General features: G+C 41.2%; 1 protein-coding gene across 10 annotated transcripts in view; it reads right to left on the reverse strand.

The window, feature by feature from the left end:
• Positions 1–12,207, reverse strand: part of TEAD1 (TEA domain transcription factor 1) — a 161,213-nt gene that overhangs the window by 45,812 nt on the left and 103,194 nt on the right. For all 10 annotated transcript variants that reach the window (XM_069857541.1, XM_069857540.1, XM_069857544.1 and 7 more), the window contains one exon: positions 2,561–2,625. In XM_069857541.1, coding sequence (XP_069713642.1) covers positions 2,561–2,625 — 65 coding nt within the window. The remainder of the gene's footprint in view (positions 1–2,560; positions 2,626–12,207) is intronic.

Consider the following 12,207-nt stretch of genomic DNA (forward strand, 5'->3'; position numbering starts at 1 on the left):
AGCTCTTAGCGCTGAGGCTTAACAATACAGGTCATCACTGCAGTGACTTTATTAAGGGAAAAAAAAAGAGGGAAAAAAAAGAAGTCTAACCCACCAGGTTGTGCATTCAGCTACAAGAGAGAAGACACATTTCACAGTTGGATGCAGCATACGTGCTTTGGTACTGATCCCATCTGTGGCCAGGCCCTGCACTCTTGCACAGGGATCTGACAAGACTTCTACCCCATCTGCCGGGGCCGCAGATGCCCACTCTGACCATTTGCCACTAAACTTGAGACACAACTTGGCACTGAGAAGTTTTATCCATTATTTATTGTGTTCTGCAGCTCCAATGAGGAGCCTCAGGCTGTGTTTTGACTCCAGTGAAATGCTTTAAATTCTGGAACAAATGATAAAACACTGGAACAACACAGGTTGTTGAACCTGATTCCTCAGTAATGTTAGCATCAAGTCTGTCCACAAAACACTCACATTAACTGGGAACTGGTAACTTAACATTATCTTGAGTGTTGCCCAGGTTTGGTCCATTGTCATTATACGTTGGTACAAAATTTGTGTAAACCTGCACTAGACCAGTTGGTCAGAAGTTTTCACTTGAGCAGTGGAGGGTCTGGGCCAAGATTCCCATTCTCGTTTACTCAGGCATGTACTGAAATCTATGCTACCGATGATGAGGGTTTAATGATGCGGCCCAGCATCACTCAGTAGTGCTCAGCAACCTCTGTGTGAAGGTTTAAAACCTGTAGAGACAGTAAAAACCACTAAAGAAAAATTTCATACGCTAATTTGACCCTGGGCATACCATAACTGGTGGTGTATGTGTTTCCTAAGTTAGTTACAATTCCTGTCTGGGAAAGAACAAAGCAAAAGAAAAGGAGAAACAAAGCTTGATTTCATCCCTCTATAAGATCATTCCATGACAACAGTACCAAAAAGCCTGTATATTTAGTAGGGAAGCAAACAGTAACGCATAAATGAGCACAGCCCATGAAGGACACCTTCAGAAACTTCTTTGGGAAGCAGCTCAGGAACCAGTTTGCAGTAATTCAGAGTTATACTATTGTTCACTAAGCAATTTTGTAGTCAAACACATAACCAAGTTTTCACACATGTTCATTTGTTTTGCTTTCAGTGGGATATTAGTGGTGTTAAAGGTTATACAAGAAGCACAATCGTAACATTTAACTGCTCAGTTGAAACTCAAAAGTTAATGACAATGAAACCTTTCTTAAACACTGATTCCAAAGTGATTTATGAATCACTATAAAGGGATGCACAAGTACAGAGGCAGACCATTGCCATCACAGCCCTCTTAAGTTTCACGGCAGCTTTATCAGGACATGCTGGCCAAAACTCTAGCCGCAAGGTCTGTATTTCAACTCGTGATGTGATTTTAGGATCCCAGCATAACCCCTGACAACTGGACCTTGTGTGGGCATAGCAGGGAAGACCTTGAGACTTTGTCTTTTGTTCCAGATTTCTCTGCCAACCTTTTGTTTGTTCTCCATGTGCTGCAGTTTCTCTCCTTTCTCGTGTCCGTTTTCATCCTTTCTACATACATTTGCTTCCTAACTGACAAACACCACCACTCAGGGCAAAATACCACCCAGTCCAAGGTGCTTTAAACCTGAGTGCTGGCAGCAGGCAATCTTTGTGCATGCTGACTCACCTTTCCCTGCAATACAAAACATGGGGAGCATGCGAGCGTATGAGCCTCTGCCTTCCCTTTCCTCATGCATGTGGATGGGGAGAAGGGGCATCTCACACTTGACATTAAAGAAAGCAAGGGTTCTCTGCAATTTGCAAAGCATTTTAAAGCAGTGCAAAGATGTAGGAACCACCACAACATACTGTGCAGACTGTGTGCTGTCTGTGAGGTTGCTGATCATGGTGGGTATCATAAAGGATTTAGTCATATGAGATAGGTTAATGGTTGCTTGATAATCATCTGAAAAAGACTTAAGACTGGTTAGAGGTTTATTCTGACTCTCCGATGAATGAAATCTTGCTGTGGTCACAAACCAGGAGCCTGAATGCTCTTAGGGGATTTTTTTTATGATTTTTTCATCTTGTAGCAAATAATGCCAGTGAGCTGAAAGCATGATTAGGATCAGTCCAGATAGATAGGTTTTATTTATTTACATCTCATATCCAAGGATCATAACCTCTATTATATAGGTGAATTGACTGAACTTCTAGAAATTCTATTATTTACCATCTCAAAATATCATTATATTCTGTAATTGTCTTTATCAAGAAATAAGGCACAACGCTTTATGTTTCTGCTTCAACTTTTGAATTTTTTTTCCCTAATACAGGGGATAATAGCTTCATGTATGCATAAGTTCATAAAAATGCATCCTCAAACCGCCACTGAAACGATGCACAACAACAACAAAACCCCAGAGTTTTAAATATTTTCTAAACAGCATGTATTTAATATGAGCAGTGAAGTCAATACATCATCTCATCAGAGCTGAAGCAAAGACAGCCACTGCAGCCAAAAATGCCATGTTTTGTCATTCATTGACATGCACACTTCCCCACCGGGTTATTTTACCTGCTTCCTGGTCCGTGTCTTCCCTGTTCTAAGTTTGATGTATCTGGCTATCAATTCATTCCTACCTGAAAAAAATAAAATTCATCATAAGGGACAAGCAGCATCACATCCACGAACACCGTCAAAATATCATATTTAAACATCTGAGTTCCATGCATATGAGGCTCACGTTTTCTTACGCCTACTCCACTTTTCCTTTACAAACTACTTATCAGTACTTCACATTGTTCACCAGTATTTCTCTTCCCTCTCCTTAATAGACATTGTATGTGCCACAAAAACTATGCAGAGGGCTACAGATTCAGTGTTTTCCCACTTAAGTCCTTCAGCTGTTCGCAGGCAGAGAGGCACCTCCTTGTCCAGCGGTGGTGCCCAGGATGATTTCTCACTGGAGAACTCCCCATCCCAGGGGATGACACAAGGTTTAGGTTCCTCTGGTTTTGCTTCCAACTGCACTGGACCCCTGCTGGGAGAAGCAGCTGCTCAAGAAGGTTGTGTGCCACCTGAGCCAAAGTGCCAATCACCCAGATGTTATGGTTTCACATCAGCTTTTCTACAAGTTTTAATTCTACGTGGCGGAGAGCAAAATCTATCCTTCCTGCCAGGAAGCACTCTGCCTCCTCCACTGACTGAAATCACTGTCCCAGTTCAGCAGGTTATCAATTACACTCTTAACTCTATACACAAGACTGGTCACCCTGTGGTGCCTAAGTTCCTGCTGCAGTGAGGCTGATCAACACAGTGGTTTGTTATTTAAAGCTCTATTTCTCTTGGAAATGTATAGTATATCCAAGTTTCTAAAACTGCTATTTGACTCCTCTTTAGTCACACTTCATGCAACCTAACACAAACGAACATTTTCTTTCTAAACAATTTCCTTCCTAAATATTGCTGACATGGAAGATAACAAAGTTTTATGTGGTGTCCTGTTTATTTTCACTGCATATTATGTTACTTCTCCATGAGTTGTAATAACTTAAATATACTTGTTCAACAATCCTAAGTTATGGAGTTATTTGCATTCGGCACAAGGGATAAGTAGTCTGTGTGCAGAAAAAGAGAAAACTGATTTAGTGGTAAGCTGAAAATGAGGAGGTTAAGAAAATAACTTGTCACCCACCAAGTTATTTGGAAATGGATGAGTACTTAGCTGGGGAGTGCAGAAAGTTATTATATCAGTCAGGGACTGAAACTCTTTCAGTTTGATGTTGTGGGAGAAAGACAGGAAAGTTTTGAAGTAGTATGCCTATGTCTAAAGGGTGTTTTGTTGACTGGAAGATTTAATTAGTCAAACTGGACGTTCATTTTCACTTTTCTTTTTGCTTTCCCCTCTGAGCCTTATTTCACACCCTTTGTATCAAACATTTCACAGCTCCTGCCTCTTGCATGGTTTGTTTGCTAATGGGTACTAGAATATGAAATATCAACACACTTCAGAGTGGAGTTGTGTTTTCTCCAATTCCCTTTTTGTTTTGGTCTGAACTTACGCCAGATTTCCCACAACCACTGTAATAGTGATGTGAGGCTTGTAACTCTTCAGAAGATCTCCTGTTCAAACTTCAATAGGTAGATTTTGCATGAGCAAACAGTTACACAAACAAGCAATACTCCTGCACACAAACAAGGGATTCCTGTATGCAAAAGGAGCAGTTAGTTTCCTAATTTCACATGAAGACCTTGTTTTTAGGCTGGACAGCTGCCTGTCACACCCATAAGGTACTTGCCGTGTGCAGTGAACAAGAGCCTTTGTGCTCATGGAATGAAAACAGGGAATGCTCAGTCTCTGTATCTCTGTATTCTCACGTTCTTTCTCAGCATCCAAACAGTTCACTTCAAATACAGGGAATTAGTTTTCATACTGCTGCCTGTCCTCATATGTCCTTTTGTTGTAACAGGAGCTACCTCATGGTGACATGACAGCACATTCACTTGCAGGTGTTGGGCATGGACAGAAATGGAGCTGCTTTACTCTTCATTAACACTAGATGGAAAAGTTCTACAGTGGAAAAATATCATACAGTTTGGAAAAAAGGAGCCAATAAAGAGGTCAAGAGCTTGAGACCATAGCAATGAGAAGGGAGAGGAAAAGGTATACAATGATGGCACATCGTAATAAATGGGCTTTGGACAAGAGGTTTCGAAAACCTGCTTGCCTGGTTCTTTTTATGCCTCTGCAGTGTTCCTGTAATTGAGTACTAGGCTAGCAGACAGTAAAGAGATGCACGAAAACTAAAAGGAGAACAGGAAGATGTGTTTTACCATTTGCTAATGAGGAGCCCGAAAGAGTGGTAGCCTTCAAAAGCGGCGCTCTGTGATATGGTGAGATTCAGAGATCGCCACGTTCCTGCAATGACTGGTATGATATTTCTAAACACACATTTTGATTTAATTGTGGAACGTCCACCCTTCAGAAAGTATCTTCTTCACATATCTTTAAGTATGTGCAAACATTAAGCACCCAGAATAAGCTTTTTTTTTTTCGGTAATATAAGTATTGTCAGGTTGCCCTTATAGCAGTCAGTGACTCTGCTAAGTCAATTACTCTATAAGGTAATGTAAATGATGCATTGCCATTTCTTGCTCCTCCATCTGTAATGAAGACATTTCAGATATAAAATCACAGCAGAGGTCCCTCCAGCCATCCCTTGCCCATTAAGGCAGTCCTGCAAAGTCCACAGCCATAGCTGAGGAAGGAAAAGGTAAACCTGCTCAGTTTCACAGTTTTCTTCCCAGTCAAGAAAGCTAAAAAACTATTTTTAAAGGAAAGCTCAGGTTCCCAGGCAGCCACTTGACAGGAAAAGCAGCTTTAAAAAAACACCAAGCACTGAAAGTCTAGACTATATTATTCAAAATACCAGTCAAGTGCTGCCTCCAATTGAGCCCCAGTCCATCCATGAAGTGCTCTGGCTTGAATCAAGGAGGTGTTTCTCTCACCGTTTATCTAGCCCGGCAGGGGTAAGACTAACAAGATTGTGGTTTTGCAAAGTGATCACTTCCCCTTAAGGTGAAGTCGAGCTGCAGTGTAGCTCAAGAAGAGTCAATAGGGTGGAATAATTTGACTTACAGGGAGGAGTCACTCTACAAGGAACTATACAAAGTGGCCAAGAAAACAGTCACATTTTCCTTACAGCCATGTTTTCAACACAGCAAAGAAACGTGCACCAGGTTAAGCCAGTGCAGAAGGCACTGTAGCTTCATGAGGCTCAAAAGTTTACAGATTTTGTGTTATATACCAAACACTGGTGCTCTTCTTTACCAGCTCTGACAGATACTAACAAAAAAAGATCTTATCTCCTAAAAGTCAGGGCTCAGAGAGGATTTTAAAGAAAGGAAGGCTGAATAATCCTAAAAACCACCTTTTCCTGTTCTTGGAAATGAGAAGAGCCTGAAACAAAAGGAGGCAAAAGGAATTTCTCTAAGTGACCATTAGAAACCTTAGGGTGAAAAATGCTTATTAATAAATAGATCTATTATACACTAAGAAGAGCTCAGCTGTAGAAATACTTTCCATACACGCCCTCCCTCACGCTCCCTGTCATATATATCTGGGAAATTGCCTGGCAGCAAAGAACAGGTCAGGTTTATGAACTGTAAATGTTTATCTCCTTCGTGCCATCTGCTATGACAGTCTCCTACTTTGAATGTTTTGGTTCAGGTATCAAAGAGAGGCATAGCGAGGTGGCCAGTTAGATAAAATATCTTTACAGCACAGGAATCTTTTTCCAAGGATCTTGAAAGGATCAGGGGAGGACAACAACAAATATTTTACATAGGCTTCTTCTGGGATTTTTTTGTTGGAATTTTTTTCCTTAAATTCAGGCTTAACCTGTCATGCCCTTCTGTGCTGTCAGTGCAATTGCAAACTATAATTCTCCCTGGACTGATGCTGAGGAAGAGGCATTTTACACAACAGAACATTTTTTTTAATTAGGGCAGGAAGTAAAAAAGGCGTTCAGCTAGAAAACGGTGCAGGTGCTCAGCTAGAAAACCTGTGAGGCTTTGTAGGGTCTTGAAGTCTCTCCCAGGAATGCCCAAGGCAGCCCAGCTCCTGCCAGCCAGTGGGACACAGGCTCCCTCCACCTCCCAAACTACTGCCCCATCCGCAATGAGTATCACCCTAAATAAATGAGCGTGTGGTGATCCCAGACATCTCACAGGTGGCATGGAGGACTGACATTTCTGCTCTTGTTCAAAATAAGTGGAAGCAGCTGCAAAGTGGGGAGGATCCCAAATGCCTCTCCCCCAGGGAGGCAGTTGTTGCTCTAACAGAAGGCCCTTGTGCAGGGAAGCCTCTTCCACTATCGTTATTCCAACAAAAGCCTAAAGCAGCCCCCCAAAAAGTCCTCATGAGGCTCATGAGTGCTGCCCCTTGGTGCTGAGGGTGTGTTTGGCCTCACTCATTCAGCATCAGCAAGACCCTGAGAAGTGAAAATTTCCCCCTGGGTGAGGAAGGCATAACTGATGACCTCTTCACAGTCCAAAAATGGCACTACCGACTGTGCAGGAGCCACCAGGCCACCACAGGCAGCTCTACCAGGACCTACATGAGCTGCGGACATGCCCCCAACCACCTTAGGTCCTTTTCCTTGAGGTCCCAGACACTGCTCAAACCCAGCCCCCGCCAACAGTGGGGCAGCAAACTGGTGCATCACACGCCTGCAGAGCCACTGGTTGTGTGGCGGGTGGGCACGTGTCTTTATTTAGAACATTAATGACAAAAATTAAACCTCCGCCCTCCCAGCTCCCAGTAATAGGCACCATCTGAATGCGATAAAAATAGACAAGTGTGGGAAATCAAGCCAGTTAGCAATTTGAAAATGAACAGCTAATTTTAAAAAGTTTTCATACTCAGCAAAATAATTCCAGTAATGACCAAGTAGAAAAGCCTGTTCTTTTCACGTAATAGCGTGCTATGAGTTTCTTCAAATTCTACAAGACTGTGGGTTTGAAACAGGTGTTTCACAGCCTTAGCGCAAAGTCTGATGACAAAGCTACACAAACATTTCACCTCCCAACTCATGCTCATGGCTGTATTTTCACCATGACAAGGCTGTTCATATGGTTTTGGTAAACTCCATTTCTGGTCACCTCTGCTTGAAGCTGCTGCACTGGCCTGGTGATTGCAAAGTGCTCCATATGTGCCCAGGGGCCAAATTTGGAGAGCTAGAAGGAACTTTGCATGATGAGGAGCCTGCTGATGAGCTTGCGCTCCTGGGACAGCCCCTGTGAGCAGCACTGAGCCCTTTGTCTCACTGTTGAGCCCAGGCTGGATCCTGATTCCACACGATGTCACAGGGGCCCATGCGTGAACATCGTCAGTGGGGACAGGCTGATTTCAACATTCTTCTACCTCAGAAGGTAGCCACAGGGCCCTCGGGCAGCTGTGCTCATATATTGTGGAAGAAGAGCCACTCCACTGCAGCTCTCAGCCCCAGTGCTTCTCTGTTCCCTTCTGCCAGTAGAATACCCACCTTCGGGAGAGCCTGCCTAAAATTCGCCGGTGCCGCTTTCTGAAGATGCTTTAAAGCTAAATTGGCTAACAAAAAGCCTCTTGTAGATAAAAGGGCTCTGCAAGTCAACAACTGGCTAAGCAGTTTAAACCCCTAAGTAAGGCATCCTCTATTTAAACGTTATAGGCAAATCTAATTTAAGCTTTTAAAAATATTATGGGCAGGTGTTTAAGTCGTCCACACACTGGGTTTTGCGAGGGCTTTGGAGGGGGCTGGGCGGCGCTTCCCAGGCGGGCAGCATTTTGTTCAGACAAGCTTTCTGCAGAAGGCCACGTGACATAGGCCAAATAAACAGCATCTGGGGATTTTCAATTACAGACCTTCACCCAGCATGCCTGCACTGTAATCTCTACCAGATGAGGCTCAGGCCTCACTATTTTCAATAATTCACACACTGTGTACACATAACATGACAATAAGGGCATTCATGCAACCGCCTGATTCGCACATCAAAGCTCCCAAATGGCCAGCTGTAAGCATGCTTACTGCTGAATAATTCATTCTTTTCACAGGCTTGAAAAAACGCTCAGCGGGAGTTGGCAAGCTTGTGTTCTTTCCTGTGTGGTATGCTAAACTCAAATTTTGAAAGAGGTACAGCCCCACTAAAGAGTCAGAGATCCAACTATTTAAATGTGCATTTGCGAGCTTTCGGATGGCTGCTCACAAAAAAAAAAAAGTGCTACGTTTCCAAGTGGGTAGCGGAGATAAGATGAAATAGCCTACATTTGCCAGGGCAGGTGTTTAATAGAAATAAAATGATAAAACTGTTTTCCAGATAGTAAAATATTTTTAACACATATTATTCCTCACTAAACATCTTAAGATATACCAGAGGCATAACAGTTAACAAGTTCAGCAAACTTGAAATTTCCACATACTTAGCATAAATTTTCTACTGTATGACAAAGAGGGTTTTAGTTAAGACCAACACATATGAAAAAGGCAAACACAAACACCACAGCTAATTCTGTAACTCCTATTTACTGTACTTACAGATCTGGGTTGAATACTAATTTGTAGATGATATTTTAACAACTCCAAATTTGCAGCTGTGTCTCTGAGCCTTTAGCTCGCAACTGGTGAGCGTACCAGATTTTGAAAATCCTTTGACTTTACACAACAGAAACATAATTTCTTTAAGAAGAAAAAAAAAAAAGGAAGAGAAAAGGAGAAGGGTCTGCTTCATAATATCAAGTTTTCTTGACTGTCAATCAATGCCAGAACCAGCAGGATCAACTAGTCGTGACCTCTCCTTATAGCAAACACATGCTGCTTACCAGCTGTGGGCTGTGTTTTTTACACCCTTTTCTCTATCATTCAGAATGGCTTCCTCCTAATCACAATAATCCCAAAAGTGCTAAAACATATCAATCGTCCTTTAAGCCCTGCCTACAAAAGGCCAGCCGTCCGGCCTTTATGGGCTTGTCCAACAGCAGCTGATACTTCATTCAACTACAAATCCAATTTAGCAGTTACAAGAGGTTTAGCATCACTGGAAAAATATTGGTGTTGATCCTGCACTCTTAAGTCAGCAAATATTCCTTTGCCATATTGTTTAGCTTTTTCTGCCATATTTACACTTCTGCTGGATTTGCCTGAATGACTTCAACAACAGCATTTAACCTTTGTACTGGTCATATTTACAGTTGATCAAACAGTGATCTCAAAAATAAGTTTACCACAATTACAGAAACATAAGCCTATTTGTATTCCAACTGTTACAATTCTGAAAAAGATCCCAACCAACAGCCCTAAAACCAAACATAGTAATTTCATTCAAAACCATGCAGCACACCTTACATACTCGTTGTGCAGGATGTTATTTATTATAGCCCTTTGGGCAAGTTCACAGCAATTCTTTCACTTATGTATTTTTAATTGCCAAGTGAGCTAATGCAAACGCTTCCTCAATCCTCCCCCCCGCCTTTTTTTTCTTTTCTTTTCCTTTCTTCTCTTCTTTAATAGCAGTATATATAATGTCTTAAAGTATAGAGAGGACACCCCGTCTAGGGAATTTACTATAACTGCTAGTCCAAATCTGTGAAATTGTGGGACTACTGAGTTTAGGCAGCCTTTAATAATGGGAATATAAGGCAGGAGATAACTCCTGTAGCCCTGTGGAAGAAAACAAGGGCTGCTTTTCACTTGCTTTGTATCAAAAACAATTAGCCTCAAACCTGCATCAAGCACAGGATTCCCATCTCTCTGCATGGTCAACTGCCAGGGGGCTGGGATTGCCTCCCTCACCCACAGCCAAGGATTCAGGCAGGTCCTCACAGTCCTCCAGGGAATGGGGTGAAGGCAAAAAATGTAACCAAGTGTCTTAGACCTGCTGGATCTTGTTGTTTAACTCTGCACCAAATCCTTCAGAGCCAAGGTTCCCTGACTCTGAATTTAGGTAGGGACCACGCACAAAAGTGGCCCTCCCATAAAGGCCAGAGGGTTCCTAAAATGGGCTATAAGGGCTGCTCGAGCGGTGTGGGTGTATGCAGACACACACAAGATTACAATAAGCCACTTAAGTATTATTATACACAAATTAACTGCTCGCAAAGTGTACTGTAACTGGGTTGCCCAAGAGGACAGGGAAAAGAAAAGATCCAAGAAACAAAATAACCAAAATAATCCCTTTGGATGCTAATGAGCGAACAATTACAATGACTCATTGATGTTATATCATAATGATACTTCCAAGGAAAAGAACTTTTTGTGCATTGTATTAAAACCAACAATAAAATGGTCCCAGATTGAAGCAATACCACAATTTAATTTATACAGCAAAAGGGAAATGACCTAATGGTAGCATGGAAAGATATTCTCTGCATGTCAAGTCTTAACCTTTTTTTTTTTTTAATACTAGATTGTTTTAAAGAAAACAATGAAAAAGACCCATAGACACATCTGGTTCAGAAGTCTTCATTGACACTAACGCAATGCACTGGATTCTCTTTGGCAGGTCTTCAGACTGGGAAATATTCCACATAAGCAATGTTTATTAATTTTCTTCTTCTGAGTTTTTAAAAGCACAGACAGAATGTATTTCAAAGAGAGAGAAGTGATCCAGAGATCTCTCTGAATATTCATTAATTAATATTTTGTCAGTGTCAGTTGTCTCAACAAAAGAAGGTTATACAATTTACTCTAAGCCCCATTTAATTAAAATTTAAATGTTACAAAAATACATGGAAATTTTTTGCTCCCTTGTAATTATATTATTTTCTACTTACTATAAACTGTATTTTACTGCAACCAAAAATGCATTTCAAAACAAACAGCAATTTTCAGGCTCCAAAATATACAAAGAAATCCCCATAGGAAAAAAAAAATCCCCAAACTTGACCTTTAGGATCTCTCTGGATCAGCTACAGATGTTTAGTAGATTATACAAAAACCTAGATGTCCTTAATCTGACTTTTTTTTTTTTTTCCCCTGCTATGATAGGAACTCTCAGTAACCTATCTGTGAAGACCCTATGCAGCTTCCACTAGCATATGTGATTGCTGTGTTCTTTTCCAAGGTAACTGCAATTTTTCAGACATGAGCAGTTCAGAAAGAAGACTTTTGCCCAGTGCTGCTGACAGAAAGTCTGATTTGGACAGGAATCCTTCAAATACACAGACAATGGGCTGGCTGACCTGTCATGCATGATGGATGAGTTAAGGGGATTAAAATCACTATTTGCATTAGAATAGATAAAAATTAGCAAAATAGAATTTCTCAGTAGGTGGCTTCAGTTCTGTTTGTTCTCATAGGCAAAATGAAGTTCATTTTTAAAGGAATTACAATTGTTTAAGTAACGTGCATTTGTAGAGGAGAAATTTTGGATGCTGGTTTGCTTTCTATTATTTATTCTTTAAGAAATCCACTTTAACTATCACTACAACAGTATCCTTTTCCCCCATGTTTAATATAAAAAAATTACACAACTAAAATGTTATAACCATTTTAAATTATATTCTATCTTAATGCTTACGTGCTTCTAAGCTCCATATACCAAAAAAAGCAGTTTGAGTTCAGAGGGAGATGACCAAAAAGACAAAAAAAAAAAATTTTAAATTGTCTATTGATGTTTCACTGAGGTGCTGAGTACGAGCCTGTGATTCAAGAACTGTAAGAGGCGGGTGCATGTTTCTTTTG

Source organism: Phaenicophaeus curvirostris, chromosome 5, assembly GCF_032191515.1.
Source record: "Phaenicophaeus curvirostris isolate KB17595 chromosome 5, BPBGC_Pcur_1.0, whole genome shotgun sequence".
Lineage (NCBI taxonomy): Eukaryota > Metazoa > Chordata > Aves > Cuculiformes > Cuculidae > Phaenicophaeus > Phaenicophaeus curvirostris.